The sequence below is a fragment of the Gorilla gorilla genome, chromosome 5 (genome assembly GCF_029281585.2).
Source record: "Gorilla gorilla gorilla isolate KB3781 chromosome 5, NHGRI_mGorGor1-v2.1_pri, whole genome shotgun sequence".
NCBI lineage: Eukaryota > Metazoa > Chordata > Mammalia > Primates > Hominidae > Gorilla > Gorilla gorilla.
Genome location: NC_073229.2, coordinates 65,249,011 through 65,276,357, shown reverse-complemented (window position 1 = coordinate 65,276,357; position 27,347 = coordinate 65,249,011). Strand labels below are relative to the sequence as shown.

Below are 27,347 nucleotides of genomic sequence, written 5' to 3'. Positions count from 1 at the left end.
ATGATTCAAAAATGAGTACAGCATGTCTCAGGTTAGTGAAGTCCTAATAAAATTTTATCTGTTTAAGAGACATAATAAATGTCTCTACTGTGAGCTGCTGTCTAAAGATCTACCTAACGTAAGCCAAAATAAATAAAAGCTGGGAGGAGTATGAGGGAGTATTGCCAAAGACAGGTACACACTACCAAAAAAAATTTAAAAAGCAACAACAAAAAAAGTCTTTCTAATAACTAGCCAACCACCACTTCAGTGAAACCAAGAGACTGATAATTACTAATACTTTCAAGTTTCTTCTGCCTTACTTGGCCATTTATTATATTTGCAGTTATAACTGCTTAACACCCTGAAGGATTGTGTACTTGTTTCTGAAACAGAAGGATATGCTGAGGTTTTGTAATCTGCTTCACACTGGGTATGAAAGGAAAAGGAACCTAGGTGAAAAAGAGACAGGAGAAAAAAAAAAAAAAACAGGCACATCAAATCCCTGGGACCAAATAAACAGAAGGGGTGGCAATCTATACCCAGGGAATATCCTGCAGCATTTAGAGAGAAGATCCCATTCACCCCAGTAATTCTGGACTACTCATACCACACTTACAGATTCAGCTACTAATGTAGACTACTAATGTAGTCCCAGGACAGAAAATATATAAGCTTAGGGGCTCAGTGTCTTGTTATTACCTCTTGGTTCATCCTAAATAATTCCAATAACTAAGCTCACTTTTGTTCCTGCAAATACCCACCTTGTATTTCTCCAATAAGAAATCTGGACCCTGTCTCATTTTGTTTCCCTGCGGCAAGGTTTTCAAGGCCTACTGCCAGACCCCGTTTCCTCCCTTTTCCCCCAAGATGCCAGTCTGAATCTCTACCTAGTGCCTGCTACCAGCCACCATACCACTCCCAAAGGCCTGTTCCACATACATGTACACACTGCACTTTGCCAAACATATCCCTGATGCTGACAAGCTGACTGTAGGCACATATAGACCTCCATCCAGATTTCTTAAAACTGCTGTTCTGTCGCCTCCCCCATCTAGAAAGACTGACTGCCTGACTGCTGAGATAATTTGGTCCCCAAATCCTGCTTGTGTTAAATCTGAATAGCAGTCAGATATCAAATGCTACAACTAAGCAGTAACAGCTCCATCATAATAATTACCCAATTTACCTAAATTTCAATCACATCTTACTAGTTTTTATTTGCTCTTTCTTTTCTGAACGTAAAATCTGAAAACTTTCAGATCTTTCATAACTTGCTTCATCAGTTTACCCTAAGAAACAGGTCTGCAGCTCCACCCAATTCTCACCCAAATGAATAATCATTATACTTCTTTCTCTACCTATCTGCAAGCCCTTGACACAATGACAATTTTTTATATACATTAAAGTAAGCATTTTTATCGTTCAAAATATATTTAATAACAGGGGAAGATATTCTCTGACAGGATTCTCTGACAGATCTGAATTATGAATAAATAAAAATAAAGCACTTTGAGTTTTCTATTTATTTTAAATGTCTTAAAAATTAGATTTTAGTTAATATGATGTCATTTTAGTTTGCAAATCCCTCAATTAGAAAGATACACGCTGGGCGAGGTGGCTCACGCCTATAATCCCAGTACTTTGGAAGGCTGAGGGGGGCAGATTACAAGGTCAGGAGATCAAGACCATCCTGGCTAACACGGTGAAACCCCATCTCCACTAAAAATACAAAAAATTAGCCAGGCATGTGGCACGTGCCTGCAGTCCCAGCTACTCGGGAAGCTGAGGCAGGAGACTTGCTTGAACCTGGGAGGCGGAGGTTGCAGTGAGCCGAGATCGCGCCACTGCACTCCAGCCTGGGTGACAGAGCAAGACTCCATCTCAAAAAAAAAAAAAAAAAAAAAAACAAAGCAAACTTCCGGCTCATTTCTACAGGAAACTATAAAATATTATAAATGTGAATTTTCAGCCTTAATGTGATTTTACAAAACTTAAACTACTCAAATTTTGAAACCTCAAAAAATATCTGATGAGTACTTAAATAAGGAAAAGAATTATTACTTTTGCCAGTGATTCAACTTTGAAACAAAAATTTCCTAATATTGTTTTTTCATGCTCTGTAGTTTAATTGAAGTAAATCCTGATACAGAAAGGTGAACCATTAGCATGCAATTTCCATTTGCAACTACTTATCTGTATGAATCAAGATTTTATCCAGGCCAGGTACAGTGGTGCAGCTGTAATCCCAGCACTTTGGGAGGCCAAAGCAGGTGAACTGCTTGAGGCCAAGAGTTTGAGACTAGCCTGGGCAAGATAGGGAGAGCCTGTATCTACAAAAAAATTTTAAACTAGGCCAGAGGTGGTAGTGCGCACCTGCAGCCCTGGCTACTTGGGAAGCAGAGGCAAGAGTTTGAGGCTGCAGTGAGCTATGATCATGTCACTGAACTCCAACCTGGGTAACAGAGCAAGACCTTGTCTCTAAAAATAAGTAAACAAATAACATATAAATAAAAATTTTTAAAATATTTTCTCCAAACAGTACAACAAAGTAACATAAAGAAATCACTCTATTATAGGAGTGCATATATCATCTAAACCAACCACAAATTTGTCTATTAAAACCACCACGAGGCCAGGTGCGGTGGCTCACGCCTGTAATCCCAGCACTTTGGGAGGCCAAAGCAGGCAGATCACATGAGGTCAGGAGTTCAAGACCAGCCTGACCAACATGGTGAAACCCTGTCTCTACTAAAAATGCAAAAATTAGCTGGGCATGGTGGCACACACCTGTAATCCCAGCTACTGAGGAGGATGAGACAGGAGAATCCCTTGAACCCAGGAGGTGGAGGTTGCGGTGAGCCGAGATCGCACCACAGCACTCCAGCTTGGGCAACAGAGCAAAACTCCATCAAAAAAACAAACAAACAAACAAAAAAACACCACCACATGACTGATATGTTTTATATACGAGAGCCTATAAAATAAACCAAAAAGTTCACCGCCTTATCTAAAATTATTAAAGAGAAATTCTGCCCTTAGAAGTCTGCTTACTCTTCCAAAAATAAAAATTCACAAATATTCCTTTTTTGTGCTCTAGAAACGCTCTGACACTTTGTGCCATTTGCTTTCTGCCTAATTCTGCTCCAAAATGCCAATCTGTACTTTTGGAATAAGAAAAATAAGCACTGCCTATCTGTCTCCCTAGAGCTCTTCCCAAATTCTTTCACACAGAATACCTCAAATTTCTCAATAGGCATTTTATCACATTTAACAAATGTAGACACTAAAAACATAAAATTCAAATAAGTCTACTAGTAGTCATCCCACTTAAGAGTTTTTCCTAAGCAACTAAAGCTCTTACCAATAATGGACTTTCGCACAGTACATCCAACATTGAAAAAAGTATCTATGTGGTTTCTGTAAGGTTATATCACATAAAATTCAATTTCTGCCTTAGTGCAAAATCATCTCATCCCACTGGTCCTTTATTTAAAGAAAATATCCTACTTCTAACAAAGGTCAAAAATTGAGATTTTTTTTTTTTCCAAGTTGGTACAAGAATTAGGGAAATCATTTGAAAATGAAAATCACCACCGCCAGCACTGGCAGTGTTCTAAGCACTTTACAAGTAGTAACTCATTCAATCCTCCTAACAACCTATGAGGTTGATATTTTATTCCATTTATAGATTGAGAAACTGAAGCACAGAGAAGTAATGTGCTCAGTCACACAGCCAGTAGGTAGAAGAGAATTTGACCTCAAGTAGTCTCCGTCCAGAGCCCATGCTTTTAACTCTCTAGCTGTACCACCTAAACTTAAGAACCACCATTTAATAGGCATCCAAATTATCTTACACACAAAAAAAATTTCAGATTTTTTTCATTTGGTGACAAATTAGATAAAATATCATGTAAATATTTTAGGCTGCATCTAAAATCATAAGAAAAAAGGATGGCTGGTAAAACCAAATAAATGAGATTTATGTTAAAGAGCAAACTCCCTTTAAGTGAACTTGGGAATTTTATTATTACATGACCAATAAACTTAAAGAATATATATATATATTGATATGGAAATGTTTCACAAACACTTTACAAAAACTTAACCACAAATGCCCTCAGTAACATACCCTCAAAACACATTCTAAGTAGTCGAGAGTATACCAACATTGACATCCAAGTCTATATGAAAACTCACCTAAACAGAACACAACAAATAAATCACAAAGAAAAAGCCTCTGGACAATCAAAATAGGTATTCCAATGTCCAAGTATTGGTACACATTTACTTTTCTCCAGTGACGACCTCACACACTAAGTAACGGCCTACTGATTTTTCCCCTATGCAGAATCACAAACCTGAATATGATTTCCACACTTTAAAAAAAAATTAGAAAAGGAAAGATGATGGGGGACACTAATCAGTTACAAGCACATCCAAAAGCAAAGCAAAAAAAAAAGTATTTAAATAATTTCAAAATGCGAACAAATATTATTTAGAATTTAGCTCAACAGCCCTATATGCAAAACAAGACTGCAACCCCAGGTCATCCAAAAAAGTTTAATTTTATTCTGCATCCCATTTAAGACAGAAAAGAACTGTGTATTTAACTTTAGTATTATCTTAATCCAAAGCAGTTAAAGTGATTTTATAATTTCATACTTAAAAGAATATGCCCACAATTGCCCTGCAAGCTCAACTAATCAATTATAAAATAATTCATTTGAAAATTCCAAATAGCAAATGTTTTATTTCACTGTTTTTGAGCTCAAGAGCACTTTTGAGTATGAAAGTTACCTGAAAGGAGGGAGGTGGAGGAGGGAACATAAAATTAGAAAAGTCTAAGAAAACAGAGGATAGCTAGGCGAGTGTCTATAAACAATATGCTCAAAACATCCCCCACAAAGCAAAGTGTGGACAGAGGGTGCCACATCAGCAGTAGTCTGTATTCGTCCTGCTTCTAAATCATTTGTTAATTACATGAATTATTCATTTCGGTGATCGTTTGTTGATATGACGCAGTACCAACTCTCAACTGCAAAAAGTGATAGGGTCCTCCTGATTTGCTCTACAAAAATCAAACTTGGGTTTACTCTTACAGAACACGTTCTGCCTTATAGAGACACAGGGTGTTTTGTTTTTTGTAAGCTATTCTTTTTTAAGTTGCTTTTAAAGGATTGAGGGAGTTAATGCCTAGCCCACACCGAACTTTGTTATCAAAAGAAATTGTTACACCACTTAACAAAACTCCTTTTCAACCCGGACTGCCACACATTCTGCCTTCTCTAACTTCAAACAAAACTATAAAGCACATAGTAAATAACATATAAGGCCTTGTATTTTTCTCTCCTTCGGCAAGGAAGTCTAACTCCAAACAGGAAACTGCTCCTCAAAGGATCCAACACTGAAGTCCAAACCCAGTCCTCGGGAGCACACTGAATGCTTAGGTGCCAACACACTTGCCTAGGTAGAACCCGAGTAAAACAAATACTCAAGCTTTCCTGTCCTTGAGGCACCCCTTGCGAGTTTCAGCAGGAAAAAAAAAAGTTTTTGAACAAATTTATCTCTCTCCTTAAACGTATTCAAAGCCTCGCAGAAAATAAAGAAGTTGAAAGTGCTACTTTATCAAGTTTTTCGATCGCCCTCCCCCATCCCACGAGGAGGGGGGAGGGAAGCAAGGGGATGAGGAAGGGAAGGAAGGTCAGGCCTGATTTTAGCTGGGCAAGGGGTTAGCAGAGGTGGCCAGGCGCCCCCGCCCCCCATCCCGCACCTTTCTGGTGAACAGGAAAAGAGGCGGAGAAGGGAGAGCGAGGGAAAGCACCCGCGAGCTCTCCCACCAGTTTCTCCGTGAGAAGAGCAAGGTGGAAGGCAGGGCAAGAAGGGGCGGTGGGGAGAATGGAGAGGGTGGGGTGCTGCCGCTCAGGGGCTGACCGCCGTCGCCTCCCCAGAAGGCCGAGAAAGGGCACAGCCTCCCCGGGTCTGGAAGGTCCGGACGGGCGGCGGGAAGCGCCCGAGTCTCTTACCCATGCTGGGGGCTCCCGCGGGGAGAAGCCGACGTCCGCTCCTCCTCCTCCTCCTCCTGTGGTGGCTCGCGCGGCCGCTCCCGCGGCTGGAGGCGGGACCCGCGCTCCGCGCTAGCCCCTCCTGAGCTCAGGCGGGGCGAAGAGTCGCCTCCATCCGCCCGCGGCGCTCTCCTACCAGTCTCTTCAGCGCGGCCCGCGAGGCAGAGGCAAAGGCGGCGACAGCTCCTCACCCCTGGCCTCCCCAGGAGCCACGGCGGCGGGAGGGCCCTACCCCGCCCGCCCGCCCGACCGCGGTTTTCCCACCCTGGCCGCTCCCGCAGTGGGGAGGGACCCACCCGTTTGCCCAGACCCTCGGCTCCAACCCCGAGCGCCCGCCCAGCCTCGGAGCCCGCCCCTCGCCTCTTCCTTAGCACTCGCAGTTAGTAAAGGCGACACCGTAGACTAAGGTGGAGACCCAGACAGAGGCCGAGAAGGTGCGGGGAGCTGGGTCCGGGAGGAGGCAAATCTCGCGAGAACGCCCTCGTTCTCCCCGCCCCGTCGCGTTCGGGCTCTCTCCCGGACCCCCCGGCTGCTGCCAGGTGCGGTGACGTCACGGCCGGGGGTTGCTTGCCGACCGCGTCCAGGTGCAGCGAGCGGATGGGGAAGCGGTGCAGAGAAGCTTGGGCTCGCTCTCCGCCCGGAGGCTCGGAACAGCTTGGGCGGGCGTTTGGTCTGGTTTGTCGCCTCAGATGGATCAAAAGGTTTCTGCTGATAGGCAAAGTTGCCCCACTTTCCGCGGCGGCGACGCGGAGTTACTTTCTGCAGCGAAGCAGCCTCGAGGACCTTAAAGGGAAAAGGCGGACAGAAAGAGGGCGAGCGCACTTGATTTCGACCTTTAAGGGAGGCCCAGATGCTGCCAGGCCCCTCAGTTTACCTTGCGAAGTTACTTACGGATCAGCAGCATTTGGTCTTCGTCGGGTGGGGGAGAAACCTAGGCATCAAATAAATTCTGTTTCACAGATTCCTTTAGTCTCTTGTCAGCTGAATGCAACTTTCTAATTTGCTTTTTTTCTTTTTAAAGTATAATTTGAGTTGTTACTTGATCGAGAGAAAAATAGGCATCATGATTTGAAATACTGCCAGGCATTTTTTCTAGCGTCAATGTGAAGGAGGGCATAGGATTACTATAGTCAGTCAAACATGAGCTTGGTAGTTACGAAGAAGTATAATTATTTCAGCAAGCTTTTTTTCCCCCTTCTGTTTAAGTAGACCCAATTCCAGGGCAGATGTGTGTGTGAGCGTTTGTTGAACGCCAACTATTGTGCCTAGTGCTTTTTCAAGAAATTTTGTAATTCTCAGTCATCCAGCACTGAAACTGACTTGCCCTTTGGATCCAGGCAGACATGGGTCCTTGAAACTCAGCACAGCCATTTACTTTTTGTGGGACCTTGGATAAATTAACCTGTCTGAACTTCAATTTCTTGAGTATGTTCAAACAAATCTTGCAATGCAGAGCACAGTGGCCCATAGTAGTAACCTTGGACGTATCCATTACCACTATTTCCTATAGGCCTGCTTTTGCCATCTTTTAATTCTTCTAATGCTTCTCAAAAGGTTACATGTGGTAATTTTATAACAAGAATGATCAAACTCACAAACAGCAGCCAAAAAGGATAAAAGAAAAAAGTTGAATATACTCACCTAAACAAGATTACATTGACATCATGGAACATGTGCCTTTTTTAGGTAACAAATATGTGTTCAGCATTATGTTCGTTGTCCCCTACCAAGCAAAAAAATAAAAAGCTAAAGTACAGCGCTAATCCTCAGAGATTTTGCATTCTTCTAGGCGGGTGAGATACGAACACAAAGTTAATTAACAGTATGAGGTAGTGAGGGTCAAATGCTTGAGAATTTAAAGGAAAATAAATTACTGTGGGCAAAGCAAGCTGTAAAGAGAAGGTATGAGTTGAACGAAAGCTTGGGGAAGGCAATAATTCAGTCTGGAGGAGTCCTAGAACTGAGGAATGGAAATAGATATGCAAACAGAGTATTTCTGAGCCTTTAAGAAATGTGTGTGGCTCAAGCAGCCCATAAGGAAGGCCATTTACGATTTGGAAGAATGAGGCTGGTGATGGGCTAAGAAGGATTCATGAAAGGAGACAAAAATATAAGCTATTGGAAGCATATACATAGGTAGTAAATTCAAGGCCCAGAGCCCTTAAGTTTCTAGAGACTAAATTTCTAGGTCTCTAGAATCCTTAATATTTAAAGAAGAAAGGCCAATGAATAGAATGGAAAAGAAGTTAAGTAAAACAGAAGGGGGAATAAAGACTATCAGATTTGATAATAAGGGCATCTTTGAAAATATAATTTCAGAATATATATAATAGAATATATAATATATAACTACATATTCAGAATATATATATATAATAGAAAATTCAGATTAAAGGTTTCATCAATTGAATGATAAGGAAGTGGAGGCCACAGATAAGGTAGATATTTTCTGAGAAGTCAGGTCACATGATCTGACAACAAGATAAAACATTTACAATCATTTCTGTCCTAGAAATTCCAGGATCTTCACACTTGTAATCCCAGCAATTTGGGAGGCCAAGGGAGGAGGAGCACTTGAACCCAGGAGTTTGAGACCAGCCTGGGCAACATAGCAAGACTCCATCTCTACAAAAAAAAAAAAAAAAATACAAAAATTAGCCCAGGTATAGTGGCACAGGCCTGCGGTCTCAACTACTTGGGAGGCGGAAGTGAGAGGATCACCTGAGTCCAGGGCCGTCGAGGCTGCAGCGAACTGTGATCCTGCCACTGCACTCCACCCAGCCTGGATGACAGAGTGAGACCCTGTCTCAAAAAAAAAAAAAAAAAAAATTCTAGCATCAGTTATTGCCATAATTAACGTACGTATTTTACAAGTTTAAAAGTTAAATTCACTTTGCAAATTCAGAGGCATTATCCATTGAGGTAATGATGAGATGACGAATCATAGAAATTGGAAGGATCAGGGAATAGAACCCCTAAGAATGGTTGAGAAAACTGAAGTAAATCTAAGAAGTAATCACAATCCCAAATTTAATGTTGTTTTCCAAAGACAAAGCCAAAGGAAATTCTAACAGAAGAATGAAATCTAGCAATTTACTTTTAAACTTACAAAATGGTATGTAAAAATACCTTCTAAACTTTTGAATGCTATGCAAATATTAGTTATTAATTATTCCTTTAAGCTCTTTTCATCCTTTAAATCTTACCTTCTCAGCTATAAGAGGCCTTCAAGGTATGGCAGTATGTTTTATACGTTTTTATATGGCTACCACCGTCTGCAGCTCAAAACATTGCGTTCCCTGGCAATAATTATTAGTTGAATGAGAGAAAATATGGTGAGAAGATAATTTCTACTTACCACATATATTAAATTTAAATTCCCTTAATCTAAAAACAAATTATCTTTTACTTTTCCCTTTATTTTATTGTTACCTTTATACTGGATTAGGTTTGTTTCTGTCCGTCTGTCCTTACTCTTCTTTGTATTCCAGTACAAATGGACTAACACCACTCTAATCATTCACTTTCTTTTTTTCTGCCAAGTACTAAACATGTTGATCTGACATCAAGGAGAGCATGACAGTTCTGTGTGAATGACACAATTTCAGACCAACGTAATTCATGCTAAACTGCCATGATTTCTTCCTGAAGTTTTCTTAGGAATTTATCTGAAGATATCTATATTTTAAAAAAGCATCTGCCTTCTTTCCTTTTGGTAAAAACTATTATAACCAAGAAGATTATGCTAAAGAAAAATAAGTGTTAACTAAATTATATTATTTTTAAAGCACTCATTTAGCTAAAATCTTGTGACTAATTATTTTTTGTTTCTTTATTCTCATTCAAAAGTACTAGGTTTCTGGGGAAGTTTTCTTACTGCTACCTTGTTTTGGCCTGGCTAATTTACTGTAAACTTAAGCCCAAATTACATCAATGTATAATCTGCATTTTAAAAATCATTCTTTAGAAAACAATTGTAGGAAATAATAACCTCAATCAGAATGCCTATACTGTGAGATCATTGAAGCTGAAAAATCCCCCTGCTCAAACTGGTGGCCCATTCAGCTTGCAACAAAATACTGTTCCTCGGCTAGCAACTTGGGGGATGTCCTCAGGCCTATGACCACTCTAAGCACTTTTCATTATTGCATACTAAGAAAGAGTTAATTAAAAACATGATGACCCATCTAAATGAATCACCACTTGCCAACTGCAAGGACCTTTTCAATGGTGTTATTTGCACTTTATTCAGATGCTAGTGTCATAAAGCTGGCATTTGATAGGCAAGTCATAGGAGACTCATAGGCCTTTAAAGGGAATCTCTTTCAAGAAGCATTACTCCTCCCAAATATTAAAGCTAGCTCCTTTTGAAGGGTCACATATTTTAAGTAATCTCAAATAACAAATACATTTGCATTTTCAAATATCAGGCAGTTAAATTATACACATGGTATTATGTAAATAATTTCCAGTCATGAGTACACATTTATTCAACTCAACAGATGTTTTTCTGGTCACCCATTACAAATGAGCAGCTTCTGGATGATAAATATAGAGATAGAAATAAAGTCCTTGCCCTTAAAAGAGAAAGGATTGGGGAGTCTGTTGAGGGTACATTGGAATTCTCAGTAAGGACAAGGAAGGGTAGTCAGGTAGCCAGGACAATAGGCAGGTATACAATCCAAAGCCCAGGATGGGTGTGGTAGTTCACGCCTGTAATCCCAATACTTTGGGAGGCCAAGGCAGGCAGATCACCTGAGGTCAGGAGTTCAAGACCAGCCTGGCCAACATGGCGAAACCCTATCTCTACTAAAAATACAAAAATTAGCCAGGCGTGGTGGTGGGTGCCTGTAATCCCAGCTACTTGGGAGGCTGAGGCAGGAGAATCACTTGAACCCGGGAAGCAGAGGTTGCAGTGAGCCAAGATCGTGCCACTGCACTCCAGCCTGGGTGGCAGAGTAAGACTCCATCTCAAAAAAAAAAAAAAAAAAAAAGGGCTAGGATGTCTTTGAGGGGCCAGGCTCTGAGACCACACTCAAATATGGAGAGCACTGTGTGCCAGGGAAGTAATTTGACGTCTTGTCCTAGAAGTAAGAGGCAATTAATGAAGTATTTTAAGTAGGCAACTGATTTGCTTTTCCAGCTACATCCACGGTCATAAAAAAAATGCACACAAGTCACAAAAAATTAGGTACAAAAAATTTGGTTAAATAAGCATTGATTAAGCACCCACTACCCTCAAATAATTAGTAAATATGTTTTTTTACTAATACAATAAATGTTTAAACTAATATAAGATACAAGGGATTTCATATGCTGGACACTGTGAAAGATTCATTGCAGCAAACACAAACTCTGCCTTCAAGGAATGTGATTTCCAGCTAAGAAGGCGGAGATATACCTAACTATTTTAACTTGCACTTATTTAAATAAAATGTACCTTATTGAGGAGAACCTGCATTTAGAATCAACATGGCACAGACAAATAAACTGGGGAAATTTTCAATTTAATAATTAATTTGTAGTATTCTTATTTGAATCTCTGCAAAATTTTATGCTATAGAAATTTTTAATTTTTAATTTTTGTGGGTACATAGTAGGTGTATAGATTTATGGGGTACATGAGATATTTTTATACAGCCATACAATGCATAATAATCACATCAGAGTAAATGGGATATCCATCACCTCAAGCATTTATCCATTCTTTGTGTTGCAAACAATTCAATTATATTATTTTAGCTATCTTAAGATGTGTAATAAATTATTGTTGACTGTGCTCTCCCTGTTATTCTATTTAATCATACTCATTCTATCTAACTATATTTTTGCACCCATTAACCATTCCCATTCTCCCCCACCCCTGCCCAGCCTCCTCTAACCATCATTCTACACTCTGTGAGTTCAATTGTTTTAAATTTTTTACCTCCCACAAATAAGTGAGAACATGCAAAGTTTGTCTTTCTGTTCCTGGCTTAATTCACTTAACATGATGACTTCCAGTTCCATTCATGTTTTTGCAGATGACAGGATTCCATTCTTTTCTATGAATGAATAGTACTCCATTGTGTATATGTACCACATTTTCTTTATCCATTCATCTGTTGATGGACACTTAGGTTGATTCCAAATATTGACTATTGTGAGTAGTGCTGCAATAAACATGAGAGGACAGATATCTCTTTGATATAAGATTTCCTTTCTTTTGGGTATACGTTTAGCAGTAGAATTGCTGGATCATATTATGGTGGTTCTATTTTTAGTTTTATGAGGAACCTCCAAAACTGTTCTCCGTAGTGGCTATACTAATTTACATTCCCACCAACAGTGTACAAAGGTTCTCTTTTCTCCATATTCTCACCAGCATTTGTTATTACTCGTCTTTTAGATAAAAGCCATTTTAACTGGGGAGAGATGATATCTCACTGTAGTTTTCATTTGTATTTCTCTGATGATCAATGATGTTGAGCATATTTTCATATACCTGTTTGCCATTTTTTTTTTTTTTGAGACGAGGTTTTGCTCTTGTTGCCCAGGCTGGAGTGCAATGGCATAATCTTGGCTCACCACAACCTCCGCCTCCCAGGTTCAACCAATTTTCCTGCCTCATCCTCCCAAGTAGCTGGGATTACTGGCATGCGCCACCATGCCCAGCTAGTTTTTGTATTTTTAGTAGAAACAGGGTTTCTTCACATTGGTCAGGCTGGTCTCGAAATCCCAACCTCAGGTGATCCGCCTGCCTTGGCCTCCCAAAGTGCTGGGGTTGCAGGCATGAGCCACTGCACCTGGCCTCCCGTTTGCCATTTTTATATCTCCTTTTGAGAAATGTCTATTCAGATCTTTTGCCCATTTTTAATCAAATTATTAAATTTCTCCTGTAGAGTTATTTAAGCTCTTTATATACTGTAGTTATTTATCCCTTATCAGGCAGATAGTTTGCAAATATTTTCTCCCATTCTGTAGGTTGCCTCTTCACTTTGTTGATTGTTTCCTTTGCTGTGCAGACACTCTTTAACATGATGTAATCCCATTTGCCACTTTTGCTTTGGTTTCCTGTGCTTGTGAGGGTACTAATCAAGAAATCTTTGCCCAGTCCAATGTCCTAAAGAGTTTCCCCCAATATTTTCTTTTAGTAGTTTCACAGGTTCAGGTCTTAGAAATTTAAATCTTTACTCCATTTTGATTTGATTTTTGTGTATCACAACAGATGGGATCTAGTTTCATTCTTCTACATATGGGTATCCAGTTTTCCCAGCACCATTTATTGAAGAAACCATTCTTTCCCCAAAGTATGTTCTTGGCACCTTTGTTGAAAATGAGTTCACTGTAGATGTATGGATTAATTTCTATGTTCTCTATTCTGTTCCACTGGTCTATGTGTCTGCTTTTATGCCAGTACCCTGCTGTTTTGGTTAGCACAGCTCTGTAGTATAATTTGAAGTTGCATAAGGTAATGCCTCCAGTTTCGTTCTTTTTTGCTCAGGATAGCTTTGGATATTCTGGGTCTTTTGTGGTTCCATATTAATTTTATGATTGTTTTCTCCATTTCTGTGAAGAATGTCATTGGTGTTTTGATAGGAATTGCATTACATTTGTACATTACTTTGGGTGGTGTGGACATTTTAACAATATTGATTCTTCCAATCCATGAACATGGAATATCTTTCTATTTGTGTGTGTGTGTGTGTGCTTGTGTGTGTATGTGTGTGTCTTCTTCAATTTCTTTCATCAGTATTTTATGGTTTTGATTGTAGAGAACTTCCACTTCTTTGGTTAATTCCCAAATATATTATTTTATATGTAGTTATTATAAATGGGATTACTTTCTTGATTTCTTTTTTAGATTGTTTGCTGTTGGCATATAGAAATGCTACTGATTTTTGTATGTTGATTTTGTATCCTGCAACTTTACTGAATTTGATTATCAGTTCTAATAGTTTTTTGGTGGCGTCTTTAGGTTTTTCCAAATATAAAATTATATCTTCTGCATGCAAAGATAATTTGACTTCTTCCTTTCCAATTCGGGTGCCCTTTATTCCCTTCTCTTGCCTGATTGCTGTAGATAGAACTTCCAGCACCATGTTGAACAACAGTTGTGAATGTGGACATCTTTTTCTTGTTCCAGATCTTACAGGAAAGGCCATTTTTTCCTCTCATCAGTTTTTCCCCATTCAGTATGATACTAGCTGTGAGTCTGTCATACATGGCTTTTATGGTGTTGAGGTATGTTCCTTCTATACCCAGTTTTTTGGGGGGTTTTTATCATAATGTTGAATTTTATCAAATGGTTTTTAGGCATCAGTTAAAATTATCATATAGTTTTTGTCCTTCATTCTGCTTATATGATGAATCACATTGATTTATTTACTTATGTTGAACCATCTTTGCATATCTGGGATAAATCCCACATGGTCATGATGAATGCTGTTTTTAATGTGTTGTTGGATTCTGTTTGCTAGTATTTTATTGAGGATTTTCACTTGAATATTCATCAGAAATATTGACCTGTAGTTTTCTTTTCTTGATGTGTCCTTGTCTGGTTTTGGTATCAGGATAGTATTGGTTTCATAGAATAAGTTTGGAAGTATTCCCTCCTTCTCTATTTTTTGGAATAGTTTGAGAAGCATTGGTATTAGTTCTTCTTTAAATATTTGGTGCAATTCACCAGTGAGGACATTGGATCTTGGACTTTCTTGGCTGGGAGATTCTTTATTATGGCTTCAATCTTGTTACTTGTTATTGCCCTACTCAGGTTTTGAATTTCATAAGCTTCAATCTTAGTAGGTTGTAGGTGTCTAGAAATTTGCCCAAGTCTTCTAGGTTTTCCAATTTATTGGCATATAGTTGCCCATGGTAGCCCCTAATGATCCTTTGAATTTCTGCAGTAACAGTTGTAATGTATCCTTTTTCATCTCTGAATTTATTTATCAGGGTCTTGTCTCTTTTTTCTTAGTCTGGCTAAGAGTTTCTCAATTTATCTTTTTAGAAAACAACTTTTTTCATTTTTTTTAAATTTTAATTTCATTTATCTCCGCTCTGATCTTCATTGTTTCTTTTCTTCACTAATTTTGGGTTTGGTTTGCTCTTGCTTTTCTAGTTTATAAAAATGCATTGTTAGATCGTTTATTTGATTTTTTCTACTTTTTTGATGTAGGCGCTTATTGGTAAAAATGTTCCTTTTAGTACTGCTTTTGCTGTATCCCATAGATTTTGATATGTCTTGTTTCCATTTTCATTTGTTTTAAGACAGTTTTTAATTTGCTTCTTAGAGTTTTTATTGACCCACTGGTTATTTAGGAGCATATTGTTTAATTTCCACGTGATTGTATAGTTTCCAAAGTTCCTTTTGTTATTGATTTCTAGTTTTGCTCCACTGTGGTCAGAAAAGATACTTGATATGATTTCAATTTTTTGAATTTTTTAAGACTTGTTTTGTGGCTTAACATATGGTCTGTTTTTGAGAATAAGCCATGTGCTAAAGAGAAGAATGTGTATTCTTCAGCTGTTGGATAAAATATTCTGTAACTATCTATTAGATTCATTTGGCCTATAGTCCAGATTAAGTTCAATGTTTCTTTGTTGATTTTCTGTCTGGATGATCTCACCAATGCTGAAAGTTGGGTGTTGAAATCTCCAGCTATTATTGTATTGGGGTCTATCTCTCTTTAGCTCTAATATTATTTGCTTTCTATATCTGCATGCTGCAGTGTTGAGTGCATATATATATACAATTGTTATATCCTCTTGCTGAATTCACCTTTTTTATCATTATATCATGACCATCTTTTTTCTCTTTTTGTGGATTTTGTCTTGAAATCTATTTTGTCTAGTATAAGTATAGCCTTTCCTGCTCTTTTTTGGCTCCCTTGGGATGGAATATCTTTTTCCATCCCTTTATTTTCAGTCTATGTGTGTCTTTATACATGAATTATGTTTCTTGTAGATATAGTTCACTGGGTCTTGTTTTTTTATATCCATTTAGCCACTATCTATGTCTTTTGATTAGAGAGTTTAGTCCATTTACATTCAATGTTATTATTGATAAGTAAGGACTTATTCCTGGCCCTAGCCATACATTATTTCCAAAACAATAAATGGAAATTTTATTTCATATCCCAGTCTAACTTCCTAAACTGCACAGATTACAATAAGGGCTATATCCCATCTGGTACTGGAGCTTTTAAGCTACGTGTTCTGACATTATCTTGGTGCCCAAAATTAAATGCCTGCCAAAGCAAAAGAGTCTCATACACCGAGATGTTTCTCTCTGCTTATTCCTTATTCACATTTTGTTCTTAGGTTTCCAGGCCAGGTCTCAACACTCCCACAACTGCATCGCATTCTCTGGACTGCAGTGGCGCTATCTCGGCTCACTGCAAGCTCCGCCTCCCGGGTTCATGCCATTCTCCTGCCTCAGCCTCCCGAGTAGCTGGGATTACAGGCGCCCGCCACCGCGCCCGGCTAATTTTTTGTATTTTTAGTAGAGACGGGGTTTCACCGTGTTAGCCAAGATGGTCTGGATCTCCTGACCTCGTGATCCGTGCGCCTCGGCCTCCCAAAGTGCTGGGATTACAGGGGTGAGCCACCGCGCCCGGCCACCTGCATCACATTCTATATGCGGTTCATAAGCAAGTCTCAACCTCCCTGTCTCCCCATACTTCCCCAGCCATCATCTGCCTTGTCTCACATTTATTTAAATATCAAGTAAATTAGAGTGCACTTGAACCTCCTTACCCCCGAGGCCTATACCAATACTTCCACTTCATAACCAGGGAACTGAGGCATCCTAAATAGTCCCCTGCACACTCTGCCAACCTTCTTCTGTGTGGAATTGCTTCTTTGAAATGGTCCATGCCCTCTTTTTCCCCCTCAATAGTTATATCTCTGATTTGGACTTAACAATGTTACACTTGGGCTACATTTTTCCCTTTCCATTTCCTAGGCTGTAATCTTCATCCTTTTTTCACTTTGTCCTTTCTTATCCTTTTTCTCTATCTTACACTATGTCTTTCCTTACTCTTTAACACCATCCTTAGATTGTCAATCCAGTTTAACTGGTTTTGTAAACGCTACAAAGGTAACCTCTTTGATTACCTCCCTCACTGCCAAATGTATTTTCACAGAATAATGTTGGGCCTTACTGAGACCATGGTAAGGTGACAAAGCTTTCTCACAGTACACAATCTCAGTGTACTCCTTAAGACAAATTAGTGAAGGAGGTAATACTATTTCTAGTTTGACAATGTTAGCAATGTCAACAATGTCAATAACAGCTAACACCATCTGACCATTTTAAGTCTCAAGCATGGACCTAGACACTTCATACACCTCATCTGACATGACCTTCATTACAATGCTACGAGTGGTAGTATTATCACCCTATTTAAAGAGCAGGAAGCTGAGACTAGTTAATTAACTTGCCTAAGGTCACATAACCATTAAGAGGCAGAGCCTGTGAGAATTCAGGGCTAATTCCATAGCTGATGCTCCAGCCTATCTTAGGTCAATTCACTCCTTGAGCTGTGATTTCTTCCTTTGTTTAAAAGGAAGGAGGAGGAGGAGGAGAGAGAGAAAGAGGTCAGTGGAGGAGCTGAAGGAATCCTTCTTCAGTGGTTTGTATATGGATCAACCAGGAAAGGGCCTGGCACAGACTAGACACTTGATGCTAATGTATTTTCCCTGCTTCATTCATTGATGACCACATTAATTGTGCCAGGTATTGTGCTAGGTACTTGTGTAGATGGCTGGAGAGAGGTGATAAAAGAGACATGATTCTTATCCTCGTGGAGCTTATGGTCTAAGAGAGAAAGCCAAATTTCATGAGAACACAACATTAATCATCTATTTTACTTCTCACATACCCACTCCTACATGACTGCTCTCTTGAATGTGTTCTGCCCTTCCTCTTAAAACACGTTCTTATACCCTTCCTAGTATTTTCTTTTATAATATAGCTACTTTCATGCAGCTTTCATTTCCTGTTACATGGGTGACATGTAACAGGGTGCTATAATTTGCATGTTTGTCCCTCAAAGCTCATGTTGAAATTTGATCCCAGTGAGGGAGGTAGGGGCCTAATGGGAGGTGTGTGTGTCACGGGGGCAAAGATGGCTTGGTGTCATCTTCGAGGTAATGAGTGAACTGGTTGTTAAAAAGAGCACCCGCTGCCCTTTCTTCCTCTCCCACCATGTGATCTCTGAACATCCTGGCTCCCCTACACCTTCCGCCATGAGTGGAAACAGCCTGAAGCCCTCACTGGAAGCAGATGCTGGCACCATGCTTCTTACACCACCTGCAGCACTGTCAGCCAAATAAACCTCTTTTCATTATAAATTACCCAGCCTCAGGTATTTCTTTTTAGCAACCCTAAATAGACTAAGACACTGGGACTCTATCCTACTTATCTTTACATTCATACTAGCTACTAGCATATAAGAGGCTTTCAATAATTATATGCTATATTCAACAGTAGAAAAAAAGCAAAATTGCTTCCCTGTGTCCTCAAGATTTCAAGTCAAGGAATTCTTACTATGGTGATTAGATTAAAATTTTCTTCTGCCTTATAAATAAGTGATACTCCACTCTGTGACAAACTTTTGCTGGAGATAATTGGCCGAGATAACATTACAATGTATGCTTAACTTAGTGTCCCATTATCATTTTTAGTGAAGACAGCCCTTGTTACACAATTAGGTAATAAGCTTGACAATTTTTATGTATCTGACTATTCTTAGAAATATCATCTCAAAAAACAACGTGAGGAAGTATATTCAACATAAATATATGCTATCTATTACAAGTTCACATTTTTTTCTAAGAATTGTTGAGTGGAAAGGTGTAGTGAAATAAATGCCAATAGTGTGAAGGAAATGCCGGAACAGTCTTATCTACCCAGTAGTCTACATCTGAGCAGCCATTTCTGACAAGTGAAATCTGGGCTTCATCAGCCTGGCCTCTCTGCACATAGACACATATCTGTGCTTATACTCATATGCATGATCTCTTTTCACTATGAAATCATCACCTTATTCTTATAATCTTACCTCTCACCCCTAAAAAAGGAAACAAAGAGTAAAGAAAGCCAGGCTGTTAACAATGCTACGAGGTGTTGCTCAAAACATATTAAGGTGTCATGACCTGCTGGTTATAAATCTAGTCACTATCCGTGTGCTTTAAATCATGTAAGAAACAATAACCCAGGATTCAGAGATGCGTTGAATGTTTCAGAACCTGAATAAACAATTAAAACCTTTAGGCTGGTGTGGTGGGTCAGGCCTGTAATCCCAACACTTTGGGAGGCTGAGGCAGGAGGACTGCTTGAGTCCATGTGTTCAAGACCAGCCTGAGCAAGAGAGTAAGACCCTGTCTCTACAAAAAAAAAAAAAAAAAAAATTAGACAAGTATGTTGGTATGTACCTGTAGTCCCAGCTACTCAGGAGGCTCAGGTGGGAGGATTGCTTGATCCTGGGAGGTTGAAGCTGCAGTGAACCATGATTGTGCTACTGTGTTCCAGCCTGAGAGACAAAGCAAGACTCTGTCTCAAAAAAACAAAACAAAATAACAAAAAAACTTTTACAGAATGTAAAGATATTGTGATCACTATGCATTGGAGTGGTGTTAAAAGACTGGAAGTTGGCCCGGTGCGGTGGCTCACTCCTGTAATCCCAGCACTTTGGGAGGCCAAGGCGGGTGGATCACGAGGTCAGGAGATCCAGACCATTCTGGCGAACACGGTGAAACCCCGTCTCTACTAAAAATACAAAAAATTAGCCAGGCGTGGTGGCGGGTGCCTGTAGTCCCAGCTACTCGGGAGGCTGAGGCAGGAGTATGGCATGAAGCTGGGAGGCAGAGACGGCAGTGAGCCAAGATCGCACCACTGCACTCCAGCCTGGGCGACAGAGCGAGACTCTGTCTCAAAAAAAAAAAAAAAAGACTGGAAGTTTTCCAAGTCTCAGGGAAATGATGTTATCCAAGAGAAACAGCCGTAGAGGAATTTCTATCTCTAATATAAATTCATTTTACCTACCGATCTCTCTTCCCCAAATGAAAGTGTTAGTTAATGGATCTATTTGGATATTATGTAAACCAAAATGAAAAGGAACTTCAGGATACTTAGCAGAGACACGAATTGAAAGTACAAAGGGACAAAGTTTCATTTTTGGCAGAGAATCCTGAAAAAGAGGAACTCTCTAATTTAAGCACATTTAGTAAGAGAGAGAAATTCATCAGTCAACAAGAGGCCTGAGAGAAAAAAATCTCTTATTTACTAATTCATTCATTCATTCATTTATTCATCTTGAGGGGGAGAATGTTTTACCCACGACTCAGAGTTAATTTTTTTATGTAGAGATAAATTTAAACCAAATTTACCCAGTGTAAATAAAAGCTTGACCAATTCTTAAACAAATATATTAATCACAGTCCACGATTTTATACTCTTCTTCTGATATAAAATTTTATGTAAAAATTGCTTGTTTTGCAAAATTCAAACAATACAAAAATATGTAAAATAAAAAGTCAAAGTCCCACGAATCCCACATCTCAGAATGACCATTTTTGTGCTAATCCCCTGTCAACTGCAATGGGGATGGCACCAGGTTGAAGAAGCTGAAGAAGAGACGCAGAACTGGTAAATGAGACGTGGGGTCTTACTGGGGTCTTAAACACAGGGAAGAGAGTCCAGTGGTAGCAGACTGGAAAGGAGAACCACTTTATCTACAGTCCAGTGGCAGTGGGCTGGGCAGAAGAACTGCAATTGCTTGCAAAAAGTATGCAGTTTATATAGCATTGCTACTTAGCACTTTCCCCTAACAACCTCCACCTGGGAATCTTCACTCAATCCAAAACTCGGGGCCTTGATCCCCTGTATGGCCCATGTTCTACGGGATGAGCTGGGGTTCAGATGTTCCTTATATACACTGAATGAATCTCTCAGCTTGCCCCTCCTGGATTCCCCAGATCAGAACACACATTCAGGTGTGTCTGCCATGCGGCGTCATTTTAAGAGTATGCTTAAGTTATTGCTATCAAGTCTGTTTACTATTCAACCATTACTAACAGGTTGATTTATATTCAGCGTAACTTTTATTCATGTCCTAACATGTAAATGGTTTATAATTATTCTATGCATTCTGCCTTGCAACTTATTTTTTCCACCTAACAATAGACATATTTCCATGCAGTGCATTCTATTTCCGTATCAGGTCATTCCTTCAAAAGGTGCATTTTATTGTTTCACTGAACCATAACCAATCCTATATTAATGGACATGTGAATTACATCCAGATTGTTTTATTTTTTGGTATCGTAAACACTGTCTCGAAGAACATCTTTATATAAACTTTTTCTCACTTGTGGGTGTGAGATTTTTTTCATAAAAGTGGAATTTCTAAGTCAGGCCAGAATCAGTGACCTGTGGCTTGTAATTCCATCTACTTGGGAGGCTGAGGTGGGAGGATTGCTTGAGCCCAGGAATTCAAATCCGCAATGAACTAGGATAGTGCCACAGCACTCCAGCCTGGGTGACAGAGCCTTGCTCCATATCTTTAAAAAAAAAAAAAAAAAAAAAAAAAAAAGTGGAATTACTAAATCAAAAGCCAAAAACATTTACATTTTGATTATATTTTGCCAAATTGCCTTCCAAAAATGTTTCACCAGTTACTGTTTTCAATAGTCTATACTGTCATCAAAACTGGATATTAACAATCTTTTGAGTTTAGCCCATAGGATACAAAAAAATTATAGCTCGTTGTTTCAATTTAGATTAAGGAGGTTGAGAACCTTTACATATGTATACTATTTTCATATGTTTGCCTAAAAATTGCCAGCCTACCAGCACATATCCTTGGCTCATTTGTCTTTTTTGTTATAATTTTCTCGGTGATTTCTAAGAACCCTTTATTCTAGGGATATTAGTTATTTTTCCGGGTACCCATCTGCTCTTAGATCCATTCCTGTCTTTCCCCTAGGTTTGTGTGGGACGAGAGTTGGGGTGTGGAGCACTGGCCCTTGCAGACTCCTTTCCCAGTCAGTTGGCTTCCAGTTGAATCTGGACAAAGAGAGGCACTGGTGAGAGACTGGAGGGTATGGAAGGCACAAGGAGAGCTCCCTCAAAGATGCCTACTTCCCAATCCCCGAAACCTGTGAACACATCGTATTACATAGCAAAGGAGAATTGAGTTACAGATGGAATTATGTTTGCAAATCAGCTGACCTTAAAATGAGATTACCCTAGGTTTTCCAGGTAGTACTGATATAATCACAAGGTACCTTAAAAGGTGATAGCATGAGAAGGATTTGACTGGCCATAGCTGCCTTTGAAAATAGAGGAAAGAGGAGCTAGGAAAGGTAGCCTCAAGAAACTGGAAAAGCCAAGGAAAATAGATTCTTCCCTAAAGCCTTGGAAAGAAATGCAGTTCTGACATCTTGTTTTTATCCCAGTGAGAGGCATTTCAGATTTCTGATCTCTAGAACTGTAAAAAAATAAATTTGTGTTGCTCCAAGTCAGCTAGTATGTAGTAATTTGTTATAGCAGCAATTAGGAAACTAATACAGAAGTGAAGAGGGAGGAAAGAGCTGGGACGTTTGCACTCCACCCCATCCTCCACTTCAAGCAGCATCTCTAACATCCACTGCATATTCCCTATGGCTTCTGCTGCCATCAGAGAGGGCTGTCTGGTTTTGGCTCCAGCAGGGCTCTGGGCACTGGGAACACTACATCCTCCTTTTTTCCTTCCAGTTTAGGGGCAAAGAGGCTACCTGCTGTTGATAACTTCTAAAGGGCTTATCAACCCCTTTTTTGCTTCTTTTCTCTTCCATCACCTCTGAGAACAATTCCTTTATTAGATTATCTTTGTTTCAGGTGTTTAGAGTGATCTCTCATTTCCTGGTTAGACCCTGCCTGATATAGTCTGTCAAAAGTTTTGCTAGTATGTTTTCCCAATTTGATGTTTTTTTTTATGTTTTATGGTGTTTTTACGTCATTTAGAAAGTTTAAACGTGCATGTAATTTAAACTTACCAATTTTTCTGTGTTTTTTTTTGAGTTTTCATTAAAGTTGAAAAGACTTTTCTCCTCCAAAATTAAAAAATAACCTATTATTTTATCAAAATTAAAACTTTTTACTGATAATGTATAATCACACAAGTATAAGTCTTAAGTGTATAGCTTGCTGAATTTTCACTAACTGTAAAACTTCTAGTCATATTGTAATTTTATTTTTTACATTTAAAGTTGTAACATGTATGGATTTTATTTGAGTGTGCATGGAGTAAGATTGGAATTCAGGTTTGTTTTTGTTTTCCCTTCAATGACTAGCTATTCATAATGTTTGAGAATAGTAATCCATATTACTCCTATGGATTTGAAATTCTGCCTTTATCATACATTTAATTCATATAATTGATCAATTTCTGGACTCTGATCTATCTATTCCTGTGTTTGTATTTCACTGTTTCCTAATATTTTAATATGCAATTGTGCTAAACATCCTCCTCATCCTTATTACTCATCTTCAAAAAATAAACTGGTTTAAATGTTTACAATTACAAAAAGGCCTTGCCCTTGCAAGAAAGGGTGAGTCAATATCAAAAACAAGCTCTAGGCCAGGTAATGGAGTTAATAAATTATCTTGGGTAACTTTGTGCAGATGTTTGTCTTTCTATTGCCAGACTACCCAGGATTTGGCACATGTAAATATTCAGTAAATGAGTGGTTCCCAAGCCTGGCTAAGCATTAAAAGCATATCAAACACACATTTTGGCTAAATTCCAACAGGTAGAGTATTACAACCAATATTCATCAGAACTCATGGTCAGACCTGGATAGTCATAGATTGAAATTCTGGCATACAAGAATAAATCTGAATTTTTCATTAAAAATTGTTTCAATTTAGTTATTTAAAATTTTAGGACTGGACACAGTGGCTAATGCCTGTAATTCCAGCACTGTGGGAGGCCAAGGCAGGTGGATTGCTTGAGCCCAGGAGTTTGAGATCAGCCTGGGCAACATGGCAAGATCCTGTCCTACAAAAAGTATGAAAATTAGCTGGGCATGGTGGTGTGCACCTGTAGTCTTAGCTACTCCAGAGGCTGAGATGGGAAGATCACTTGAGCCTGGGAAGTTGAGGCTGCAGTGAGCCATGATCTCGCCATTGTAGTCCAGCCTGAGTGACAGAGTGTGACCACTTCTCAGAAAAATAAATAAAATAAAATAAAATTTTAGAATTTGAATTTTTAAGTTTGACATTGTAGAGCAGAAAAAAATAATTTCTTAGCACTCTTGCCTGCTTCTTGGTCATTTTATGCATATTTTGCAATGCTAAATATATGCACGTGGTGACAGAAGTTAGAGAATTAGCAAGATACTTTTTTAGACTGGCCTTGTCAGGATAGGGTGCTGATGTAATATTGATCTTTTCCTGTAATATTGAAGTTTTTAAGCTTCCCTCCTTTTCCAAAGGAAATCGACTAGGGCAATGTCTCCACAGATTTAAAAATATATGGAATTGTCTCCTCAGAGCATTCTTTTAAAGTCTTTTGTTGTTCGATTAAAGAGAATATTGTGTTTCTCACTCGTTTCTTATTTTTTCATTTTCTATTATTTATTTATTTATTTACTGTGGCTTAATGAAGATAATTTCACATGGATATTATTATAATGATTTTGAACTATTTCTTCCCCCAAGAAATGTAGAAATGGTAGAATTGGCATCTCTCCTTTAACATCATCACACAATAGAAATAATTCCCAAATATGATTTTTTTCTTGAAAGACTAATTGTTGGCCAGGCGCGGTGGCTCACGCCCTTAATCCCAGCACTTTGAGAGGCTGAGGCGGGTGGATCACCTGAGGTCAGGAGTTTGAAACCAGCCTGACCAACATTGTGAAACCCCATCCCCAATAAAAATACAAAAATGAGCCAGGCATGGTGGCACATGCCTGTAATCCCAGCTACTTGGGAGGCTAAGGCATGAGAATCACTTGAACCCAGGAGGCGGAGTTTGCAGTGAGCTGAGATCGCACCACTGCACTCCTGCCTGGGCAACAAGAGTGAAACTCCGTCTCAAAAAAAAAAAGAGAAAGAAAGATTAATTGTTTAATTAGAAAGAGATAACTAAAATTTAAATATAGTTGATAAACATTACTTTCTTTAGTGCAACAGATGTCAGTATTTCTAGTACTTCTACAAAAAAGTCAAGTTACAGAGAATATAATCTCAATTTTTCATCCTCATATTACTTGAAACTTTATGAACATTTATTGGCATAAAAAAGATACAATATTCTTCCCAAACTCTTTTTCAATTTTTACTCTCAATATAGTTCACTGAGTTTTGGCTCACGATCCCTTTCTCTATCCTTAAAGCCAGCAACTTTGAATCTCTGATCATTCTTCAGTAACTTGCACATGTTTTGGTTATTCATAACTGAGTAATTTTTTAAATAATATAGGGCAAAACAAAATCAAGTAAACTAAAATAGAAAGATCGCCAATGATTCTGATACAGGTGGTCCACAGACCAGGGTTTAGTAACCTCATCAATTGCTACATGTTGAAGTAACTGTGTTTTCTATTTGGTCCACTTGAGGAAGATCATAGTTAGGTGAATCAGTAATTGATAATTACTGAAATTCAGTTTTATTTTATTGTTATCATTTATCAGTTAAAAAATAATCTCTATTGTTACTTGGATTTTTTTCTTTATCTGCATTTTGCCCTGATTTGCTACTTTTTCACTCATAGTTTAGTGTGACTAATTAACTAATAGATACACACAAGGCTGACTTTTGCAATAAATTCTTAGGTTCAATTACCCATCACTTATATAAGGCTAATCACTTGGACTGAACTCCTGAAGCCAGGAAGCCCAGTTCCACCATTGACACTTGCAAGGATGCAGGCATGATGCCGAAAGGGGAACAGTTGTCTAGGATAGTCTTGTAAAATCAAACCTGTTACACTGAAAATATTTTAGAAGTAAATGAAATATAATGCAATTCTGAGAGCCTAGAAAAAGGATTTATTTAAAGAAATGTGGACAGAAATGGGGAATCCAGAGAAAGTACTGTTTTGTCTGGGGAAGACACTGAATTGATTTATGCAGAGTTTGGGTTAATAGTTGGCTAGACATGGTGGCTCACGCCTGTAATCCCAGCACTTTGGGAGGCTGAGGCGGGCGGATCACAAGGTCAGGAGATCGAGACCATCCTGGCTAACACAGTGAAACCCTGTCTCTACTAAAAATACAAAAACAAAATCAGCCAGGTGTGGTGGCAAGTGCCTGTAAGTCCCAGCTACTCGGGAGGCTGAGGCGGGAGAATGGTGTGAACCCAGGAGTCAGAGCTTTCGGTGAACTGAGATCGCGCCACTGCACTCCAGCCTGGGTGACAGAGTGAGACTCCATCATAAAAAAAAAAAAAAAAAAAAAAAAAGTTGGAGATTGTCTCTCAAATAGCAGAGTCTGAGCAGTCAGATGAAATGAGGAACTGAAATTTAAGAGAGCAGCAATGCTGCTGAGCACATGTGTTTAATAATCACCAAACACATTTGGAACCTTTATTAAATATACAGCTAAATATGCCTTACCACAGGCCAACATGTATACTAATGTCTCTCTCATGGAAATATAAAGTGAAAATTCTCAGTAAGAAATGAGTAGAAATGAACTAAGGCTTTCTCTCTGAGAAATGTATTGTGAATACGGCTCTAACTGCAATTGTATCATTGACCCCTCTGAGCATATGTCATTGAATTGGCCTGTGGATTCCCAGAGGCTGAAGGAATAGGTAGAAAACAGTGTATTCAGCCCCTAGGTGACCACAGTGCAGCATCCTGGTAAACATCTGGTGATTTCTATGGCAATAAGAGATTTCTGGGAGGGTAGGATTTTTTTCTTTTTGTTTGTTTGTTTGTTTGTTTGTTTGAGACACAGTTTCGCTCTTGATGCCCAGGCTGGAGTGCAGTGGCACAATCTCAGCTCACTGCAAACTCTGCCTCCTGGGTTCAAGGGATTCCCCTGCCTCAGCCTCCCCAGTAGCTGGGACTATAGGTGTGCATCACCATGCCCGGCTAATTTTGTATTTTTAGTAGAGATGGGGGTTTCACCATGTTGGTCAGGCTGGTCTTGAACTCCTGACCTCAGATGATCCACCTGCCTCGGCCTCCCAAAGTGCTGGGATTACAGGCGTGAGCCACTGCGCCCAGCCGGTAGGATTTTATTCTTTACTATTGGCTCAATGGTAGCTTCAACTCTTTGTAGTTAGGTCATTCATTGATTAGAAAAACAGATGTATAACTGTGTGG

At 39.2% G+C, this 27,347-nt stretch overlaps 2 protein-coding genes across 4 annotated transcripts in view; one reads left to right on the top strand and one right to left on the bottom strand.

Moving 5' to 3' along the window:
* Positions 1 to 6,305, bottom strand: part of CD2AP (CD2 associated protein) — a 147,355-nt gene extending 141,050 nt beyond the window's left edge. For 2 of the 3 annotated variants that reach the window (XM_055391932.2, XM_055391931.2), the window contains exon 1: positions 6,006 to 6,144. In XM_055391932.2, coding sequence (XP_055247907.1) covers positions 6,006 to 6,009 — 4 coding nt within the window. In that variant the 5' untranslated portion in view covers positions 6,010 to 6,144. Of the gene's footprint in view, positions 1 to 6,005 lie in introns of all 3 variants that reach the window. The other variant, XM_004044151.5, reaches the window with a different exon arrangement.
* Positions 6,306 to 6,641: 336 nt separating this feature from the next.
* On the top strand, positions 6,642 to 7,137 carry LOC134758739 (uncharacterized). Its single transcript, XM_063707650.1, has one exon. The coding sequence runs from the start codon at positions 6,642 to 6,644 to the stop codon at positions 7,041 to 7,043; it is 402 nt and encodes a 133-aa protein (XP_063563720.1). The 3' UTR covers positions 7,044 to 7,137.
* The last annotated feature ends 20,210 nt before the right edge of the window (positions 7,138 to 27,347 follow it).